The sequence below is a fragment of the Amborella trichopoda genome, chromosome 6 (assembly GCF_054954075.1).
Source record: "Amborella trichopoda isolate Santa Cruz 75 chromosome 6, AtrichopodaSantaCruz75HAP2 v2.0, whole genome shotgun sequence".
Taxonomy (NCBI): domain Eukaryota; kingdom Viridiplantae; phylum Streptophyta; class Magnoliopsida; order Amborellales; family Amborellaceae; genus Amborella; species Amborella trichopoda.
Genome location: NC_142341.1, coordinates 27,652,169 through 27,674,142, shown reverse-complemented (window position 1 = coordinate 27,674,142; position 21,974 = coordinate 27,652,169). Strand labels below are relative to the sequence as shown.

Here is a 21,974-nt window from a genome sequence, read left to right as displayed (position 1 = left end):
GACGATGGGTTTCTCCGCCCATGATAGAGGAAAGACGAGGGAGATAGAGCATGGATGACGATGGGTTTCGCCACCCATGTCAAGAGAGAGAGACAGGAGCAAGAAAGGGAAAGTCACGCTCGGCGCTAGGCATCGCTGCTTGTGCCGTAAGGGACTCGGACACGCCCCCACCTGCCACTCGGTGAAGGGCCCGGTTCAGTGTCCTTGTCAAAGAATGAGCAAAGGAATGTTATGCACGGCGATGAGCATCATTGTGCACAACATGGTGAAGGGGAAACTTGGACAGAGGCCCGGCCCGCCACTCGGGTTAAGGCTCCGCTCACTATGCATGTTTCCAGAGGATAAGGGAAGAATGAGAATGTCATGCCCGGCGATGGGTATCGCCGTGCATGACTGGAGAGGAGAGAGAAAAGAAATAATAGGGTGAGAGAAAGAAAGATTGAGAGGAAGAAAGAGGGTTTAGGAAAGAGAAGGAAGAAAGGAAAGTAGAGAGAGAAGGAAAGAGAAGATTAAGAAAGAGGGGGAATAGGAAGAGAAAGAAAGCAAACAGAAAAGAGGAAAGAAGAAGAAGAGAGAGAAAGATAGAAAGCGAGAAAGAGACATGCACGACAATGGTTACTGTCGTGCATGTGTGAGATGGAGATGAGAGAGAGAGAGAGAAGAGGAAGAGAGAGAAAGAAAGAAAAAGGAAGAAGAGGGAAAGAAAGGAAGAAGAGAAAAAGAAAAAGGAGAGTAAAGAGGAGAGAAAAAGAAGGGAGAAGAGAGAGACAGAAAGGATGAAGAGAAAGAAAGAGGGGAGAGACAAGAGGGGAGAGAAAAGAGGGGAGAGAAAGTTACCTTCATTGAGGGTTACTGGACTTTTTCTTCTCTCTCTCTAATGCGGATGCAAGCGCATCCAGCATGATGTGGTCGCATATGTGGCGATGCAGCTGCATTTTAAAACACTGCCGAGAGTCAAACTGTTGGTATCTTCACCAAAGGACGTACAAGTGAAAATCATCATTTTTTGAAGGACAAGTTTTATGTATGTTCAACCACTATGTGCAATTAGGCACGTTAAGAATATGTACTTAATGTATAATGCTGTACTCATTTTATATTTACCATGTTGACAAAGCCATCATAGTCAAGGGAATAATTGTACACTGCAATTATCTAATACTTAAAAAAAGAGAAACAAGCACTCCATGAGTTAGATTGGTGGGTATTTCATGCACTTCTTGTTCTCTTTTTCTCTCTTTCTCTTCAAGCTTTTCTATCAATTTTGAAGACCTTTGAGTTGGTCTGCATAAACTCATATTGTTGATTCATATGTTTAAGGGCACCTTTTCTTGCTTTTGTAACATAGCCTTCTACTATTTCCTTCGTGAAAATCGTTCCCACCATCCATATTTTTCTCTGTTCCATTTGCTTTATGCTATGGTTTGTCGCTTGGGAGACAAGGTGTTGTATGTTGGTTCTGCTTGGAGAAATTCTGCAGAATTTTGATTTACATCAGGCTATTAGATTATTTTTCATTGGTCCATTTGAAATACTTAGTCTCTCCTATGACCTTTTCAAATGTGTTTTCTTTCATTGAAGACATGATTTGACTATATATGAGTGGCTGCTTGATCATAGCACTATATTTTTTAGGAAAATTATTTTATCTGTTGTATTTTTCTTGCTGTGGGCCTTATCTCAAATCATAAAAAAAGGAGCAACCACCCATACAAAAGCACATACAAAAATTAGCTAGCATCTCTATACGTCATCATAGCATCCAAATCGAAATGTGATACCACATCAAATATGCCACCTATAAAACAACGTTTAAGTTCTAAATTTTTCTATGTTTTGAAGAAAAATTTCATAAAAATATTTGCACTAACAAATTTCCTCAGAAAAAACATATTTCCACTAGTAAGTGGAGGCATGTTCTTTTTTGCAGCCCTTTCCTCCTCATCCTTCGCCAAAGATTGAGGGTGATAAGAACCTGGATTGCCCTGCCCCAAAACAAAAAACAAAAACCCCACAAAAGGGAATATATATATATATATATATATATATATATATATATATATATATATATATATATATATATATATATATATATATATATATATATATATATATATCATCATCATCATCATCATCATCATTTTAGTCTTTTTCCAATTAGTTAGGTTCGGTTACATGAATCATGGTGCTCCATGTTGCTCTATTAAAGGCCATATCCTTAGTGAGGCCATAAGTCCTCATATTTTTTCAGACTACTTCCAACCACGTCCTTTGGGCCACCCTTTGCCCTTTTCGGTCTTTCCAAAATAAAAGAAAGAAAAAAAGGCATCTTTCTCCTCACCACCACCACCTTAGCACTATCCTCTTCTAATCACTAGCACCCACACCTTTTTTCTGGTCAACACTGTAGACCACCTTTTGACTTGTGAATATGTGGAATTTATTGATATGTCAAAACACATGATATTTACCATGGTGTTTTTTAAGCAATGGAAAAAGGGTCATTTTACTGTATGTTTAACCTCTCCCGATTTCCTCCCCACCCCACCTCCCCCCTCCAAAAACGAAAAGACAAATATAGACACAAGCACACACAAATGCCACCACCTGGCCCGTCATTGCCACCACCCTATCCTCAGGACCACCCTAGGACCTGCCCCATCTTTTGACCAACAGCCTTGACGCCTCCTGACCACCAACACCTTGAATGTGAACATGTAAAATTTATTGAAGAAATAAATGTCTTAGGACAGAAGATAATTGATAATGCCTTTTTATTGGCCAATAGAAACAAATTATCATTTTACTATATCTATTTGTCTCTTTTTATGGCTTTTATTCAGTGCTCTTACTTACCTTCATCAAAATTTCTCAAGTATGCCATCTCTATGGATGCATTTGATAATGATGAATCCTTGGGAAAGTCTCCTAATTTCCCTTTTACTGTAGCTTTCCCCTATTTGGGAATAGTAAAAGAGGGAAAAGTCGAAACTTAAATTCCCCATTACACTGTTTAAATGAGTGCAGTGGCAGCCCATGGGTAACCCTTTGCTGCCACTTTCTAGGAAAATTCACAAGACGAAACCCTCACTTGCACCAACAAAAACCACTGCTCTCTCTCGCCCCCCGTCATTCACTCATTCTCTACCGGTCTCGTCTTTGTCCTACAATATCTCTCTTCTTCATCCCACACTCCACATGCTCCTCTTTGTCTTCCTCATCCCATATGCCAAACCCTCCTGTCTCTCTTCCTCAACCCGATGTTCTTTTCTTTTTTTTTTTTTTTTAATTCTAATTTTCTGCCCATTTTCAAACCTGCAAAGGTAACCTCCCATTGTTCAGCCCTGAAAGTTTCTAGGGGGTTCACTATAAAGGCTAGTCAAACCAGAGGAGGAGAAAAACTCATTTGAAGCGAAAGACACACTTAGTTCATAGACGACCCCATTAAGCCCTGATAATATTGATCACATGTATAAGGGCTCTCTCTCTCTCTCTCTATTTATCTATCTATAACATTTCCCCTCATTCTTTGACATACACTATATTTTTTTTATTTCTCTCTATAATGGGTCCTCTGATTTCTGTGAAATGTTTAATGGGTTTTCTGTTTTTTTTGGTATGGTTTCTCATGTAGTGCGATGTATTATGAATAACAGTGGCTAGTTTAGAGTACTTGATTATGATGAAGTTTATAGTGTTTTTTGGCATCAATTTTCAATTTTTTCGAGAATTTTAGGGTTCTAGCTTTTATGATAAGGTTTGTGAATTTGTCAAATTTATATAAAAAAATTTATTTATTTATTTATTTTTGTGAATGTAGTTAACGTACATTAACAAAAATGAAAAATAAAAATAAAAAGTATATACTTTTCATTTGGTCTTTTTTAATCGCTTCTTTTTTTTGGTATTTTATTTGATTGGATCTGTTTTGGTGATGTTGGTGGGGTTTCCATAATTAAACTTTAAATTTTTTTGGTACATAGTAAAAATACATTTACCTGATTTCACCTTAAACCTTACATTTCACTGTCCTTTAATTGGTTATTGTGGTCAAAACTATTAACGATAGTTTTAGATAAACTGATATTTAAGAGTAATTGAATAAGCAATTTGCAATTGAGTTTTTGAACATTGTGAAAATTGAGTTCGAATAGTTGTTAATATGACCGGATGGAGTTTCTTTACCTTGACCTAGTTTCTATGCAGTGGCCTTTAACTCTTGATTCGACCACCTTCTAATCGTTGATTATATATTTCTTTGGTATGCAAGTATGGGACACTGATAGAGTGATTTTGTGAACTATCAACAAGGAAAGACGAGAGGAATTGGTAGTGCATTTTGTTTATGTTTTTTGGAATAAATAAGTAGTATAAGATTTAGTAAAATGAAAAATCTTAGTTGTGCCTCATGCCCCAATTGAGTTTTGGTACAAGCATTAAATATTCTTCTTTTAGGTAGTTCAGTGGTAGAAATCAAACTTAAGATGTAGCATACTAGCATTGCTTGACGTCAAATGCTAAAACAATCATTAAATATGAAGTGGAAGGTCTATTTTATAGAAAGCTTGAGCTTTCTTAGTTGAGTTGGAAGTGGTTGGGATATAGTGTTAGACATAGTAAATATTAGGATTTGATGTTTGTGATGAGGAGATTATTAAGCAGGCGGTTTCCAGCTTTCCCAATACCAAACAGGTGAAAATATCAGCACCACAGTTTATCAAATAGGGTTCTTAGCTTTCAGGCTACCAATTTTCACCTTTCTCCTAGATTTAAGGAAAGTCAGTAGTAGGAATTGTCCTAGAGAAATTGCAGGGAAAGTTATCTAACGCACCGTATAGTTTTACCACTAAGTTCTTGTGGGATGTTTTGCCACAACTTTACAATAAAGCTGCACCACCCTTCTGAAAATGTATTCTTGGTGTTGGAAACGTTATGATGGCGCAGAAATCTATTTCCTCCCTGATTATGAAAAGGTTCCAAAAAATGGTGTTGATCTGATACGTTTGTGAACACTTGAAAATGGATGTTCCAGATAATGTCTTACAAAATATGGTATTTGTAAGGCTTGAAATCTTTTTGTTTTTTTTTCCTTCTCATATTGAGTTTGAGATTATCAACTTGAGGGTTTCATTTTCGTAACTTCAATTTCCAGCAAGATTTGAGGCACATCTTTAAAGTTCCATGATTCTTTTCTTTGTTCAATCATCGAGAGAAATATTTATGCCTCAATTCTTTGTCTACTTCAAATGATATTTATGTTATTCATTTAGATTTGTTCTCTTACAAGAAAGAATTGAACATCATATACTCTTCTTGTGGCAAAGGTTTATTGAATGGGCATTTTGCAAATATGAACTCCTATTCTTATCTTCTTACTTGGTCCTTGGTGTTTGTAAAAGGCTATTGGACACGAAGTGCTTGCCATAAAAAACACAAAGAAGAAGGATTTAGTTAGTTCTTATGAGGACCACACTTCTGAATGTGAATTTGTTCACCTTAAGGAGTGCATAAATCCTTTATTGCCTCTTCCAGGTACGTAATCATTTGCATTTCTTTTTTTGTTGCGGTTTGCAAATCTAAAGCGTATTAATGTTGGCTGCTTACCTTAAAGATTTGGCGATTCTTCAATTTTTGATAAATATATTCCAAAAATTGCCTTATGGTCTTCTCCTAGGTGACCAATTGCTGAAATCTTGACACTTGTAGTAGCGCAAGGGTGGAATTATTTTCATGTAATATGTATAATTGTTCAAGGGCATCATGTAGTTAAGTGCTCTAATCAAATCACATATAAATCCAAAGTAAAACTAGAAACTAGAGGAGAATGTGGTCTTATGGAGAGAGCACATGGTGCTCAAATTCTTTTCCTTTCTTTTTCTTTTTCTACATGCTTCATTTCCCTCTTAGGTTTAAATGCATCAAGTCTTTTTCTACTATTGTTTTGAGTATAAGTGACTTTGTATTGATGATAGTGCTCAATGTACAAAAATTTCGTGTAACAAAATGCATACCTAGGATTGGGACCAGCAAGCCAAAAAAAAAAAAAACTTTACTAATAAAACATTTTACAGTTAAAAAAGAAGGCAAGAAGAATCCAAATGTTACTCGATGCTCTTTCTTTTGCTCAAGCCCAGGCATTGAGTTAGTAGCATCATTCTGAGTATGATGGTAGGGTGGATGAATAATTACAGAAACGGCTGCCATTTGATCGGAAGACTTCTTCCAATCTGATCACATTCATGGAGTGCCCTTTCTCCTGAAGTGAAGCACCCAACTGTAGTCGAGTAATTTCAAGCCCTCAAGCAGAGCTACCAGCTCTGGCTTTGGTGAAATTTGTGACCCTGATGGAACCTGAATTAGATGGGAAGCAAAGTTGTAAGCTGTTTAAACACTCCTCCTAGGCCTTTGCTGCCTGGGCCTTATAGGGAGCAACCATCAAAATTGAGTTTAATAGCACTGATATTGGCGGCAACCAAATACATGATGTAGTGATCACTATCAGTCTGATATCACATTACTTTCTACTAATAAATTACGAAGAACAGCCATTCAAACTAAAAATCACGAGTTGGTCAAACCTACAACAAAGATGTGGACATATGAGGAAATGAAGGAGTATGTATTACCTTATAGTTCTTCTTTTTGTTTCTTTTCTCATCAACACTCCCCAAAGTGGCCCATGGATCAAACCATAGATACCAGGATCGTGTGGACCAGTCCACTGTTCTGATCCAGGACTGCGGCCTTGCTGTCCCAAACAAGCATTGCAAGTGGAACGTGGTTCTTATTTTCGGGATCTTGCTCCAATATCTCGCACCTATTCAATAGGGATCGTGACCTAAATCCTTTAGGGAACAAGCTCCATCGTGATGAAAAATAAGGTCATTGAGAATCATGGCTGGAGGTCCCTAGTGTATGGGAATAGGGTCTTAACACTATCACATTCAAGATTATATATTAAAAATCTAATATCCTGGGTTTCGCAAAATGGAGTTCCCTAGTATATGTTACTCATTCAAGAGATGCTAGGGAACACTCAAAGACCATGATATATAGAGAAAAATTGTCTATTCATTACGAATTAGCGTGTAAGGACAAGAAAAACAAAATTATGCAAGACACAACTAATTATAATAATATATGTACAATGATTTGTATTTTCATATCCAAGGAAAGGGAGATCCCTTTTGCCATATAAGGGGTAGAGAGGGAGAACTGAAGCTATAAACAAGATAGAAGGAATTATAGTATGCTATTTTGTTATCCTCTTGCCGCTTCCAATAGCTTGAAGCCCTTGTTTGACAATTGAGGTTAATGTTCATGATTGGCTCAAGGCTGACTTGTTTCTCTACCAAATAAATCATCTCCCCGGTTCGAGGATGTATATGGAACTAGAGGTCCTGACAGTGGAGCTGGCGGACAATCATCATCATGGATCTTTGTAATCCGATCACAATCTACATAGCAACTATCATTGTAGTGAACATATACCAGTGACTCAGATCAATCAGCATTTAGTCTATTTTGCTTAACACTGTCAATGTTTTTATAAGTGCTCCAGCTTGTCTCTGTGCATGATAAGGACATTCTGAGATAACACTTTAACTACAAGCAAATACAATTCGAGAACCCCTCCCACCAAGAAATAGAGATCATTGATCATGTATCACAAATGGATACTAGCAGGGCAAAAGCTCCTCTATTTCCTACGATATCTCTGATGTTTCTACCCCTCCCTCTCATCTAGATACAACACATCAACTGTTGCAAAGTAACATGCAGACACTTTTGCAGCCAGCACTTCATTGTCATGGTGGAGTTTACTTCGGCCCAGTAGGAGTAGGTCTACTCACCTATTCCTGAGAGTGATACTTCAGACTCAATAACATATGCTAAACAGTGCAATGGAGGGTTAGTACGGTCTGTTCGACCACCAACTATTTTGGACTCTGTTATAGAGCATGATCGTCATAAATTACCAACGCAATTTTGCCAACTATAGTATCCATGCTTTCATATGCATCCCTTTCACAACACTATTAGTATATGTAAACTCCATTTTCCATATCGGCCTTGTAAACTGCAAGATTCATATATGTAATCCAAAAATCCTCATCCATAATGATTTCGCTGACCTTGCCATGCTCTGCATCTCTTGTACCTCCTCTGAGACCCTCCCATACATCACTCAACACTAATGATGTTGGAGCACAGCTCACCTCCAAAAGCCAGCTTAACATTATATATTGGCATCTGAATCTCGTCTTCTTGACTTTGAGGACCTCGAGTTTCAAGAAAGTCCTAAATACTTACAAGCACCTAGTATGATTTTAGATATACTTCATCACCTTCTAAGCCTCACAACATTGCATTTGTAGAAAATCAAAGGGTGCATTCTTCCTGTCTTTATCAATGATTTCCTTCATGAAGAATCTTAGCTGGTGTGCTAAGCAATCAGACTAAAAAATGTGGGGATGATGATGTTTGATCATGTTCCTTGCATTTTTACAATTTGCAACAATGTCTGTTAGGACCTGAACAACATTGTAGAGCCCAATCGATTCTATCTTTCAAAAGACTATCTGCAATGTCTTGTCTTCTCAATGGAAGAGCAATCATATCCTTTGATGAACATTGCCGTCCTTCTTTAAATTGCCATTACTTTGATCAAAGACTCATTCTTAATATTTGCTCAAATCATCCGAAACTACTAACAGGCCACAAGTAATCTGCTATTTTTCAAGCCAACGCACGATCGATCATGTTCCTCTTGTTATCTAGAAAGTTTGTCCTAGTTTTTCCATATTGAGGTGCCATATGGCCCTTGGACGCATTGTCAATAGCATGCACCATTTCATAAAATATTGGGCCTTTGGCTACATTGAAATGGGATGCCATGAGCATAAGAAAAACGAGCTACTTTCGCATCTACTTCTTCTCTCACCTGCGCATTGAACATGTGAGGGGTTAACTGCTTCCCTTTTTGTTGATGCAGGATGGTTGATGTATTGGGGAAACAACAAAGGATCAAGTGAGAAAAGAGCCCTTATTTTTACCCCTGCCATACAACTTAATTACCTCTGCCTCTTCTTCCTGAAAGGCCTCCATTCATCTTTATGTACCTTGGGGTACTTCATAATCGTCTTGTGCGGCTTGTCCAGGGGACAATCCCAATAAGTGGACCTGCACTCGGACATATGATCCGTTGTGCGGGGCTTCTTGGCAATGGAAATTGCATTTCCATTTCCTGCCACCACGGAATTGCCTTATCGACATCTTCAATTTCATCAAACTCTAGCCTGTTGCCCCTTATACAAATATCTTTTCCAATATCAAGCTCCTCGTCCCCATTCATCTGAGCGCATTTTAATCAAATTAGAGTTTAGAATTTAGTCATGTGACAAATAAGACTTCATTGTGATTATATTTTAATCAAAAGAGAGACTATTCTATTTACTCTTAGTTGAATTGATTTGCAACTTTAGGGAAATATGTTTGTGTCGCATGATTTCCCAATCTATGAATCATAAATACTCTTTGCCATATCCTCTCTCTTTTCTTCCTTTACCTATTCACTCTCTACTCTACGTAGTGGGAATGGAATTTCTAGGGTTGGTCATACACTCCCTTCCTCATCCTCTCTGTTTGCACCGTCCTCTCATCTACTCTCCTCTCCAAGAACTGGATATAGTCAATATGGGAGCCGCCTCCCATCTACACTCCTCTCCAAGAACTGGGCATAGTCAAGATGGGAGGTATATTACGCTCTGCTCAAGTGGGTGTCCGTTGGATTAAGTCATCATCTTCAATTGGCACCAGCTAATACAACCTTCTCGTGCACGCTATATTCCTACATGCCATATGATCTCTTCACCACCAGAAATCAGACATCATCACCACAAAAAAGAGTCATACGCTCCTATACCATCTTGCAGTGGCTCGAAGCTCTCACCAAATCTTTTTGTCGGATGTCGAGGACCAAACCCACTACTGACTACCATGGGGTGGTCTCCCATTTATCAAAGAATGCTACCACTATTGGAGGCCCTCGTCTCTACTTGGTCACTCGTTTCGAGAATGCTCCTTTTATTCTCATGTTGGGTTTTGCCCACTTTTTCTTGATTTCGTTTTTTCTTTTCCGTATGTTTTCTTCTATTCGTTTCTCCCCTAACTCTCACATCTCTTTTATCGCTTCTCTCTCAATTGTTGTCTGAGCACCCAATCTGTGGGACTGCCTTCTTTAGGATTAGATAAATTGTAATTCCTTTTATTCGGAATACAGTTAACCTTCTCTCAAAAAAAAAAAAAAGAAACAATAAAACAATTCAGAGGTTCATTTTTCAATGTATTCATGAGATTCGGATACTATACTAGAAGGGTGGGGCGCTGTGGCAAAACCAAAATTATGGAATGCCATAAAAGGGCAGAAAACCATGTGTCACATGGTAGGTTGCGAGGAACCATCAAATACACAATCAAAATATGGACATCAGTAATGAAATGGTTGATAGAGAAAAAGAAAAAAAAATAGTGCTATTTATTTGCAATGTTTTATTCACTATGCAATGTTATTCTGAAATAGTATCGATTAGCTATAATCTAAAAGATCAAACTTTACATAGAATAAACAAAGAAATGAACGCGTGTTTGGAGGACAACATGGATTTATCACATGGGCCAACGAGAGTAACTGGAACACTAGGAGCCCTAAATATTATTTTTCTTTTCCAAACCGCCCCCAATTTCTCTTGCTTTAGCCTCTTGGGGAATTATAGTTTCTCCCTCTAGCATCTCTCTAACTCACACTGATTTTATCATGCTCTCCCTCAGTTTTCTTAATGGACTTTGTGTGTGTTTTATTTGGGTGGGTGGGTGGGTGGGGTGGGGGGGGGGGGCGTTCCAACATTGTACAATTTGGGCCAAGAACATAAGGGAAGCGAACACAACCAAACACTAAAATGTGGACAATTAGGACAAAGATATTTATATGGAGGTATGTAACACTAGAAGGCATCCGATTGATGAGATAGGATGCAGCATGACTAGTGCTTCAGTACATTCATGCTCAAGAGAAGAGCATGACTCACTTCCAAGAGGTGTCTATTGTTTCTCTCAGCTGCCCCATTTTGTTGTGGGTTATATGAGCGAGAATCCTGATGTTCATTGAAAAATCTATTTCTTAAGTTTTTTACTTTTACTAGTGTCAGAGCTTCAATGTGAAGTCTGTGGACTCTCAAAACATTGTAGAAGCTCTTTTGTACCTGGCAATTATAAGTATGGTTGTTCTTTTTGGTATTGTTCATTTTAATGTGTGGGACCCTCCTTGTGACTTCTTTTTTTGGTTATCAATATTTTATTTGTCTTGTGGATGATTACTCTCCGTGTAAGTGGATCTATCTTATGAAGACCAAAGTGAAGTAAGTGGATCTATCTTATGAAGACCAAAGTAAGTTCTTAAAATCTTTAACTTCTTTCGTATGATGATCCATACTCAGTTTGATACTAAAATTAAGGTACTTAGGTCTGATCAAGGTGGAGAGTACTGCAATGGAGAGTTAGTCTTATCTTGAAGAGCATGGTATATACGTATGATCAAGTCAGAGATGCCCTTGCCAGATCTGGTCTTCATTAACAATGCTTGGCTAAAGAGCTTGAGGAGTAGTAGCAGGCAAGCCAAGAATATACAGGCACTGGCTTCATGGCCACTGCCAATCATCTTCTTCATATCCAGATCCTAAAAAACACAATGGTAATGGAAAAAGGTTATACTAAATTTTAGACTCTTGGTGATGCTACTAACAGACATTAAGTTAGAAGCAAAGCTAAGAACATGAAGAACTAATGACAAAGACAATTGAGGAGAAATATTTAAAGTTCCTTTTCCAGCGAAGAAAGAGGTCCATCAACAATTCTAACTTTGTCTCTATCAGAACAAATAGAATAAGAGGAAAACAAGGGAGATGTACTAGTCATATGATCTGAATCTCCAAAATCAATGATTCAGGGCTATCCAGATAGATGAAGAGAGACATGATTAGCAAAAGCATGGATAACTGAGTGGACAAACAATGCTGTGGTGGTAGTAGATGGGCCATCTAACTACGCATGATGAAGGCTCTCAATTTCCTCTTTGGGAACTGATATTATCTCCTTTTGGGGAGAAGATGATAATGCAGCTTCATTGGGTTGTATTTGATCTGCTCTGCTAGTTGCTAAACCACTAGTGGATGAAGCATTTTGTGCATTGAATTGCTTAGGACTATTGAGTTTTGCTGATCTTTCAACTAAATCCTAGCAATTCTCTTTAATGTGGTCAGTCCTACCACAATGATCAAACTTCAACCTACTTTTATCTCCTCTATGTGGACCCCTTTTTCCAAATTTTGATGATCTACTCCCCTTATTGTTCCTAGTAGGTAATGAGGCTGGGACAAGAGCAGAACAATCTATTTGTTGTGCAGGTAGCATGATACCTTTCCTATTTTCTTCACTTTGGATAAAGGAGTATACTTGATTAAAGTGATGAAGATTATCCCAACCGAGGATTTGAACCCCTAGCTAACTCAAACTCGGGGTACAATATGGCGAAAAACTCAAAAAATATGATTGTTTTTCACAAACTCCTTGTATTTATCCCTATATTGCTTACAAGCTAGTTTATATGTTTGATAATGATCTTACTCCTCCCATAGGCTGTGAATAAAATATGTTGCTAGAGACTGCTCCCCTGCCAAAGATGGGATATCTCCTGCCTCAATTGGTGCACCTAAGATTTTTTTCTTTGGGAGTAAATTTGGTGTACCGATTTGCAATTTTCTTTCATAGTTCGAAGAAATAGGAAACCCCTACTAATGGACGTTGCATTGAGTGCAACAACCAAGACATTACAGTCAAATTTTTAGTCTCACTTGTCATGCAACGGATCTGTCTCTTTAGGTTTACTAATTTTTTCATTGATATATCCTGACTTCCCTCTTTTACCAATAAATATGTTAGCAAACTTTGACCATTCCAGATAATTGGTCCTATCAAGTTTAACAATTGTAATTTGCAGTCTAGGGTTTTCTCCATGGATACTCGTGTGAGATGTTACACGTGGAGTATAAGTGTTGGTAGAAGGGTGCGATGAATCTTGTTGATGTACTTTAAGACCTTTATTTCAAGGTATGGTGGGGCCACCATTTTCCCCATTCATCTTCAAGATCGATGTTTGATGTATCAGGGGACAGATATGGATTTGCGTCCCTTGACAGGCCAAATATAGAAGTCCCAGGCCTTACTAACAAAACTAGTAAACCATGTACATTAGTGACATTGTTTTGTAGCCTCCAATCCTGCGCCACATTGGTAGCTCATGTCAATGTGTACTACCGCTTGTCCCAGGTTCAAAGTGAGAGGAGAGGTTTAACTTAGAAGTAAAGCGCAAATTTTCAATTCCGGGTTTTACAAATGTCAATGGCAGGGGAACAAGGAGAGAGCGAGGCTAAGCATGTACGCCTGCCCAAGAGTGGAGTTCCACGAATGGTGAGTATAGAGAGAGAGGCTAGTGCGGAGGCCCGCTACCAAAGTATCCTTAGATATATGACTTAAGTATTATATAAATCCACATTCCACAAGACACATCTCATTGTAATTTATGTCTGACGTACATGTGGTTTACTTATCACATGTATCTTCGCGGTCGGTCAAGGAAAAAAATGTGAACTATTTTACGGAACTACAATATATGAAAAATGTATGAAACAATATACTGTTGCAATATAAGAAAATCCCCTTCCCTCGTAATGCCAGGGCTTTTTGTAGGAAGCTAATGAGAGAGAACCTATGAAGTAAATTATGCATTTTCAATTGTTACAATGGGATAACAAATGCCTCCACCCTATTTGTTGGCACATTTGCCAAATCTGGTTATAGATTGCCTCCATAGAGCAGTTACCGAAGTGCATTAAATTACATCACAAACTTTTTTGTTAATAGAAGCCAAACTGGTTATAGATTGCCTCAATAGAGCAGTTACCAATGTGCATTAACATCAAAATTTTTTGTTAATAAAAGCACTAAGATGACGACCTATATTTAGAGTGTAGAAACCTCGATTGTAATGCTTTATGGATGAAGTTGATAAACAACAGCCAATGTAGCTATATCATATAGGTACAAGCTAAGAGATTGCATAGATCCTCAAATTCGATTCTCGAATGATTATTCACATATCTCCTATTAACTATGCTAATGTTAATATTGTATTTGTATTTCATATTTAAAAAATGCTTGTTTCTCACTACCTCTCTTATTTGAAAAACACACAACACATGTGTATGGCTGGAGGGTAGGGCGGTTTGTCATTGTGCGAATTTCGAAATGACCCCATTGCCTTATTCATGGCAGGGTACATAAGCGACCCTTCTTCATGCAGCTGGTAACCCATTCTTTGTGAGTTTGTTTTGTGATCTCTCTGAAATTTCTTATGTGATCTTTCCCTCAGTCCCTCCTAGTCTCTAGTTTGCAATCAGGTGGGAGCGAAGAGAGTAGAGAGTGCAGACGTGATGGTATCACTCTCCATTGTAGTATATGTGCTGCAAACAATACCCCTGGTGCCCCCTAACTCCTCAGGGAGACCCACTTCCAACCGCAAACTCTCATGCATTCTCTGTCTCACAAGATTTTAACGAATCTCTCTCTCTCTCATATACTTGATTATCACTCCCGCTGTGTGAAGCTGATTTTCTCGTCTCTCTAATCTATTTGTATGACTCCATGGTCTTGTCTCACTCCTGCTCTCTCTCCCCCTTTCTCTCCTCTCCCTGACCCCCCTCCCCCCATCCCCACAGGCACTCTCTCTCTCTCTCTCTCTTCATTTAAAGCTTTAAAATTTCAAATCAAACCTCTTTTTCCATCTTCAAGATGACCTCACCAAAAATTGTAGAAATAAGCTGCTCCAACTTCGAAGTTCTAGGGCATTGCCCTATATCTATAATACTATATCTGTAAGAAGCTATGGCTCCTACCCTAATCTTCCCCTTTTTTCCTGCCATGTCCATAGAGAACTTGTGTAATTAGAATGGAGGGATTTGATTCCTAGGCACTTGTAGTTTACAAGGATCTTGATATCTTTGTTTGGATGAATTGTGGTTTAATATAGAACAATGAGTTGAATTTTGGTTCATTAAGAAAAAAAAAAGTTCTAGAGATGGAAAAGTGAAGATTGGATGCAAATGGATATGTTGAATCTTATAAAAATGGAACAACATAGGAATTCAACCAATCATACTTTGGTACAATACCCTATGAATTTAACCTGCCTTTGCTCTGACCTTTCATAGTCAAGGACTCAAGGGTGGAGACCCTTGATAGTCTAGGGTAGAATAGGATTGGCAACTTGGGTTAAACGTAGTCTTACCATAAAGCTCTGAACATGTATCATTAGTCATTTGGAATAGGATTATGAGCATGTCTCATTAGTCATTTGCAATGAATAATGAATTGATCCATCTGATCGTTTTGCATTGTTAACTCCTCATAAAGTAGTCCTTCGTTAAAACTATTCTTTAAATCTATTATCCCTTTTTGCTCATCCATAGACCCAAATATCACTAATATCTCCAAAAACAGTATTCTGCTATGTGTTTATTGGTGAAGATTGTGGGAGTGGAATGGATAATGCTTAATGGCCAGAGTCCACCTCTTTCAGAACACCATAGCAATCATGAGTACGTAAAAAAACCAATAAATCTTACTAAAAGTGATTTTTGTTTTTGGATTTCTTTTGGACCATCTATTAGATTTTGATCAGGTCCCCCATTATTTTATGTCCATCTTTAAGATCGACGTTTGAGAATCAGGGGTCACAAATACTTTTCCTAAACTAAATTTCGTAGTCTCCAAAAATTTATGCTACTCCATGTTATTGGTGAATATTTTGGGAGTCAGAAAGGACAATGGCTAACGGCCAGAGTCCATCCTTCTCTTTTAAATAATTAACTTACAAATTCCTGTTTACCGTTGAAGTCCAAGGGTTGCATTAAAGAGACGATGAGGACATGACTATTGTATATTAAAGAGGGGAAGGCAAAAGGGTGCATAATTATGGTACTTCCATTGTATTAGTATGTGTCTTGGTGTATTAACATGGATAGAATAATCATTCCATTCTTTTGTACTTAATAAGACTCATCCCTACAAATTGGCATTAGTAGGTATCGTGGTATTAACTTGAATAAGATTATCATTCCACTATTCGGACTTTATAAACTCATCCCAATGAAGTATAGTGTATTTGCCTTATTTCATTCAGCTATCCATGGACTTTACACGGTGCCTTGGGCTGTGCCGCCTCTTTCTTTAAACTGTTCTGAGGCTATTTTCTAGTCTCCAATACCCTGCAAAATAAATACCAATTACAACATTTGTTATGCATGAGATAAGATATATTTTAGAAGTAAATTAAATTTTTTTGTAATGAGAAAAGTTTATATTAGGTCGCAACCTTAAAATGTAGAATTAAGGTGCACCTCAAAAATCCATCGGAAAAGATCGTTTTGATGTTGGAAAACCCTCTACTTGATCACCTCGGCGTCGAGATTTATGAATATGTAAAAAAATAAAGTCCCAAAAATAGTGCATCTAGCAACACATTAACTAGACCATCCATTTTCAAGATTTTCATGTGTTTATAGATCTATTTGATTTGGACCATTTTTAGAGTTTAAAAATTCATAATTAGAGATGAAAATGGATTATAAGGCCCTCCTAAGAAATTTTTACACCAAAATTACATCTTATAGTAAAATTTGGAGGTGCACGTTAATTGGATTGTTTAAGGTCGGAACCTTATACAAACCATGCCCTTTTGTAATTGGAGATGTGATCATTTTATAAATAGGCTTAGTTCATCTCTCGGGGTAATTGGCCATGGTTGGAGGCTTCACCAACTATAGAAAAAGTCAATTATTGGTCCTGCCTCCCGTGTAGTGATGAGTTCATGGAGATAAAAAACCCGGCTGCCCTAATATGGTCCTTAATGAAAAATGAGTTTACTTTGTTGTTTGTATACTTGAAACAAAAAATGGGTTTGCCTTTTCTAGTCTGTAGTTTTCGACTTAAAAGTTTGTAGATATAGTGTGTACTATGTACCCCCAGCTCGACATTTTGGTGTATGTTCTTGGCTTCAAAAGAGAGACCTGGTTGTGGCTTAAGATTGTGAAGATGCTTCAAATTTTCAATCCCATTGCTAGGGGAATTTTGTCTAATGGCCATCCACGGCATCGATTCTCGTACTAGGGGAACAACATCAAAGGGCATTGAGGACAACCAGTATCAGGGTCCTCGTATTTTGGATCAAAAGGACCTTGATTCCACTACTGGGGGCTTCCTGTTATTGACAAGCGAGGTCTTGGCTTTCACAACTTTATAAACCATGGTGAAAACCACTTGAGGAACACGATTGTATTACTTTGGGAACCAAGTTTTGGACTCAGGAATTTCTTAATCCTCTAACCTATGGATCTCAATCCTTTAGGAATTAAACTGTGATCCCATATGCGTGGGATCCCTCTCCCTAACTACTAAAGCCGCGATCCCTAAAATTCAAGTCATACAGATAACAATCCCTAATAGGGTGGCCTACTACCCACAGTCCCATTCCTGTTCTTGAGCCCAACTATGGATGAAACATTTCCAGCTTTCTTCTTAGGGCAATTAATTTTTCTTTTTCATTCTCTTGGTGAAAACGTCAAATATGTAATCTAGTGTAAGCATCTACTGCTTGACCATGGGCCAGTCTGAGACAGCTCGACCAATGCAAGCGATGCCTATTTAAAAGGATCTAAAAAACTGTAAAAAATAATTTTAAAAATCATAGAATAAATAAATTAAGAGATAAATCAATAAAAATGCTATGTGCATCGATGAAAAATAGAAAGCTTATATATATTAAGAGTTTATCTGTGAGAGTGACAAACATTCATTTAACAATCCAAAGTGGAGTACATAAAATAATGGGTTCAATGGGCATGCATTCAAATTTGAAAGTGACAAATATACGAGTCAAATTACTCAATTCTAAAGCCATTATGAATGATGCGGAGGCTCAAAATCATTGTGATCATTGTCATCCTAAACGTCGTCATCCCCGCTTTCTCCACAATCGTTTAGGAATGAGTATTGTAGTTGAGTAACGTGGGTAGACCCTCCAAACCCGAAGCCCACAAGGCTAGTCCACAGTTTGTGCTTGCCCTCACACTGTTACTCTCCCTCAATCTCATTCACCTCTATGTCACCATCATCTATAGTACCTTCATCATCATCGTCATCATCATCATCATCTTCTTCTCCGACATTACTCCTCAATTTGTGCTCATCCCTCAACTTGAACTTCTCCAATGTACCTCTTGCTTCCCCACATCATCTCCTTCCTTGTCAATGGGGCCCATCTCTTCTTCTAGTAACCTCTTATTGAGAAGTGGTTAGGTTGGGGCTGCGAGAATGACTTGAGGCTAGGCCACTGTCTATTTTGCCGGTCGAACTTTTTGATTAGCCTTTGGCTGCTGTTTAGAGGGAAGTTGAACTTCTCATTGCATTTTAAGTCTTTTTAGCCATTTGAGAGCGTTTCATTGAAATTCGCCCTTTGGTCATGGTTCAGCTTTTGGCCACAGTTAAGATCTTTTCCTGTGATTATTCTCTCTATTCGCCTCCCAAGAGCTTTGCCACATGCCCAACATGTGTCAATCTCATGAGAAGTTTTTACTCATTTTTGCTACATGTACCTTATCTATTTCCATAAGCAATAGTTTTTGTTGCAGTTATGCATAACCTTCTGTATATGCTGCTTTCAAACTTTATTATTAGTTCTTCCTACCCACATTTTCGTTTTTTTGGTTCATTGAGAGCAGTGACTTTTAGCCACGGTTAGCCGAAAAACCCTTGTATCTTAAGATTTTTCCCAACCCAAATTTCTTCAAGTTTCTACAAAATTCGAAGTTTGTCCGAAGCTGGGTTTTTCAAGGGAAAATTGGCATGAGATCAATGCGTTTTAGAGACTTTTCTGAACATGCTGATTTAGAGAACTCTACCAAGTGCCTCACTTGGTTTGGTTGTATCTGGGGGCTGGGGGTATTCTCATCCCGACCCAATTGCATCTTGGATTCTCCAAGTTGTGGGTGTTAAATACGTCATAGACAGTGAGAGGGTCTCATGCGTTTAGGTCTAGTCATTGATGCTCTTCGAGTTTTTGGTGAAGTCAAGAGTTACATTTTTTGGAAATCTGCTACAGTTTAGAAAGTGGAGTATTAAGCTTTGTTTGGAACTTCAATTTTCACCATACTCTTTGACAGCTCAGAAAGTGGAGATTTAAGCTTGATTTTGCGCTCGGCATTTACTTTGACTGCAGTTATTTTTGACCTCGGTTAACCTTGGTTATGCATTTTGACCCTGGTTATTCATTTTCACCTTGATTATGCAGTTTTCACATACCTCAAGCAGAAAAGAAGGATTCTTTAAAACATTCAGAGACTCAAAAGCCAGCAACCACAACATAAAATTGAATGTGCATGTACTGGTGTTTCAACATCTTTTGGCAGCCTTCGTGTAAAAATTAGATCACAAAGAAATGCACGCTCATTGTCATGTCATTATAAAAGAAATTTACATTAAAATTAACACGATTATTTGACTTTACCTGGTCCATTGTGTGATGCCTTTATGCTGAACCAACCATTAATTGATCAATTCGTTTTCACCTTGAGATGATGTTCTCATACCGCCAATTCGTCTTCAGATCTTCCTCTTCATTATTTGTACCTCCTGCCTGCTGCTTATCTGCATTACGATAAGATAATAACGGAGCATTAGGCTTCCCCTTGGAGATATCAGGTTTTGGTTTAGCTTGCTTTGGCTTGCAATGTTGTGAATTCTCTCAAGGAATTGATGGAAACCATGCGTCATGTCTAAAGTGAAAGAATTCAAACAACTCAAAATTGAAAATAATGGTGGAAGTGTGAGCTTCATTAGCTTTCTAGTTTAACTAAGACTCTCAAAACAAACAATATTCAACTAGAATCCTATTTTGACCTCTATTTAAAGCTAAAACCTTAATTTATCGTTCAAGAATCCCAATTCCAATATAATTACAACTTCTAATTAATAAACAATTTGTAATGATATTGTATCCCTAATAAAATAAGTAATTCATAAGGATTTAACTACTTTTCCGAACTCCTCAGATACTCAAAAAAAAAAAGGATAAAAAGAAAAAAACAACTTGAAATCCCTCTAAGATTTAAAAATCCTAAAAATTCCAAAATACATCTGCAAAATTTTAATGGAAAATTTCTAGAAACATGAGGCATGTTGTTTTTATCATCCTGGGTGATTTCAAGTTATTTTACCAAATGTTTCATCCTAAATCCTATCATTTTCTTTTCATGGATTTTTGCAGAGATCAGAGTTGAGAGTGGAATGGATATTTTTGAAATACAGAAGAATCTTCGAAATCTCTACGAATATAATGTGAAGATGAGGGAGAAGTTCTTGACCCTTCAATCATTGGTCATAGATGTGATCCAGAGACTCCCTCCTACTACCGATGCTAATAACCAAAAAAGAGAAACCAATTGAAGTACGAAAAAATAAAAGAGTTTTCAGTATTATGAGACCATTGGTCCCCTTGGTGCTTCTGAGATCATCAATGATCTCAGTATTATGAGGTCACTGGTGCCATTGTAGTTACTTGGAAATTGTTGAGGATTGGTCCGTCACGAGGATATTCATATTTTGTTGGGTGCAAAAGTTGGGCTCACACATGCTACCGATTCCTTGCATCCTCTCGAGCAATGAGAGACAAAAAGTGTGGATATAGTTCATCTCATAACAGGTCGTAGGCCTTTGCTGCTTGTGCATTTAGTTGGTTCTTTCATTTGTACTGCAGCCATCTCTGTAATCTCTCTACCAAGCATCAGGCATAATTGTAACAATTTTTTTTTTTTTAATTGTATTCCTTATCTAGCAGTCATGACTGCAAAATATGTCTTGGTATTCTCTCTCTTGCCAAGGAAACTGTCAGATACGCCTATGCTCAAGCAAAGAGAGGCAAGTGGTGTGGATATAGCTCATCTCGTAACAGGTTGACGGTTTTTGCTGCTTGCGTTGTGCATTTGGTTGGTTCTTTCATTTGTATTGTAATCTCTCTACCAAGCATCAGGCATTATTGTAACATCTTTTTTGTTTTTTTTTTTTTGTTTTAATTTTATTCCCTATCTAGCAGTCATGACTACAAAAAATGCCTTGTTATTCTCTATCTTGCCAAGGAAACTATCAGATACGCCTCATGTCTCACGAATGGGTTGAAGACATTTCTTTCTCCTTATTTGGCTCCCCTGTTTGAATGTTTTGCATTCTTCTACTTGTTTTTATTTTGGGTATCTGGTTAGCCTTTCGGGAAGGGCTAGGAGACTGCTCTCTTAGACCGTAATTGCTGGTTCTAAACTAAGGGGGCAGGTGACATCTGATCGATCTGGGGCGTGCATTAAAGGTGTAAACTCTTCCAATGCTCTATTTTGCTTTGTTCCATTCTCAGCGAACTTGTCCAACCTATCAGCAGTGTTGGTCGGGAACTCTCAAGAGTTGATCCTCAGTTGATGGTTTGAAGTAATCAAGTAAGAAAGATTGTTTCATGTGGTGGGGACCGCATTTCTATAGTTGCGGTCCCTGAAGTATAAAGTATCCATCTTAATAGGTGGTCTATCTAAAAACAATTGAAACTCACAGTTCAAATGTCTTTTTTAATAAAATTATCATTTTTAATTTTTAAATTTATTTATTTTTTCATATTCATGATTTCGATGTTAGAGGTTATGTGTCCTTAAAATTCATCTCAAAAATAGATTTTTAAACGGTGACTTAGACTCGTAGAAACTTGTCCATCAAGTAGAGCTCTCACTATGTGCAATTTGAGAGGGTAAGCTTCCTTACTACGTGCT

General features: G+C 37.7%; 1 protein-coding gene across 5 annotated transcripts in view; it reads left to right on the top strand.

The window, feature by feature from the left end:
* LOC18440070 (uncharacterized) overlaps nucleotides 1-21,358 on the top strand; it is a 53,415-nt gene extending 32,057 nt beyond the window's left edge. For 3 of the 5 annotated variants that reach the window (XM_011627239.3, XM_088870401.1, XM_088870402.1), the window contains 2 exons: nucleotides 5,400-5,532; nucleotides 20,435-21,358. In XM_011627239.3, the coding sequence (XP_011625541.2) occupies nucleotides 5,400-5,532; nucleotides 20,435-20,613 (312 nt within the window). In that variant the 3' untranslated portion in view covers nucleotides 20,614-21,358. Of the gene's footprint in view, nucleotides 1-5,399; nucleotides 5,533-19,459; nucleotides 19,608-20,434 lie in introns of those variants that run through there. The other 2 variants (XM_088870400.1, XM_020670921.2) reach the window with 2 other exon arrangements.
* Nucleotides 21,359-21,974: the final 616 nt, after the last annotated feature.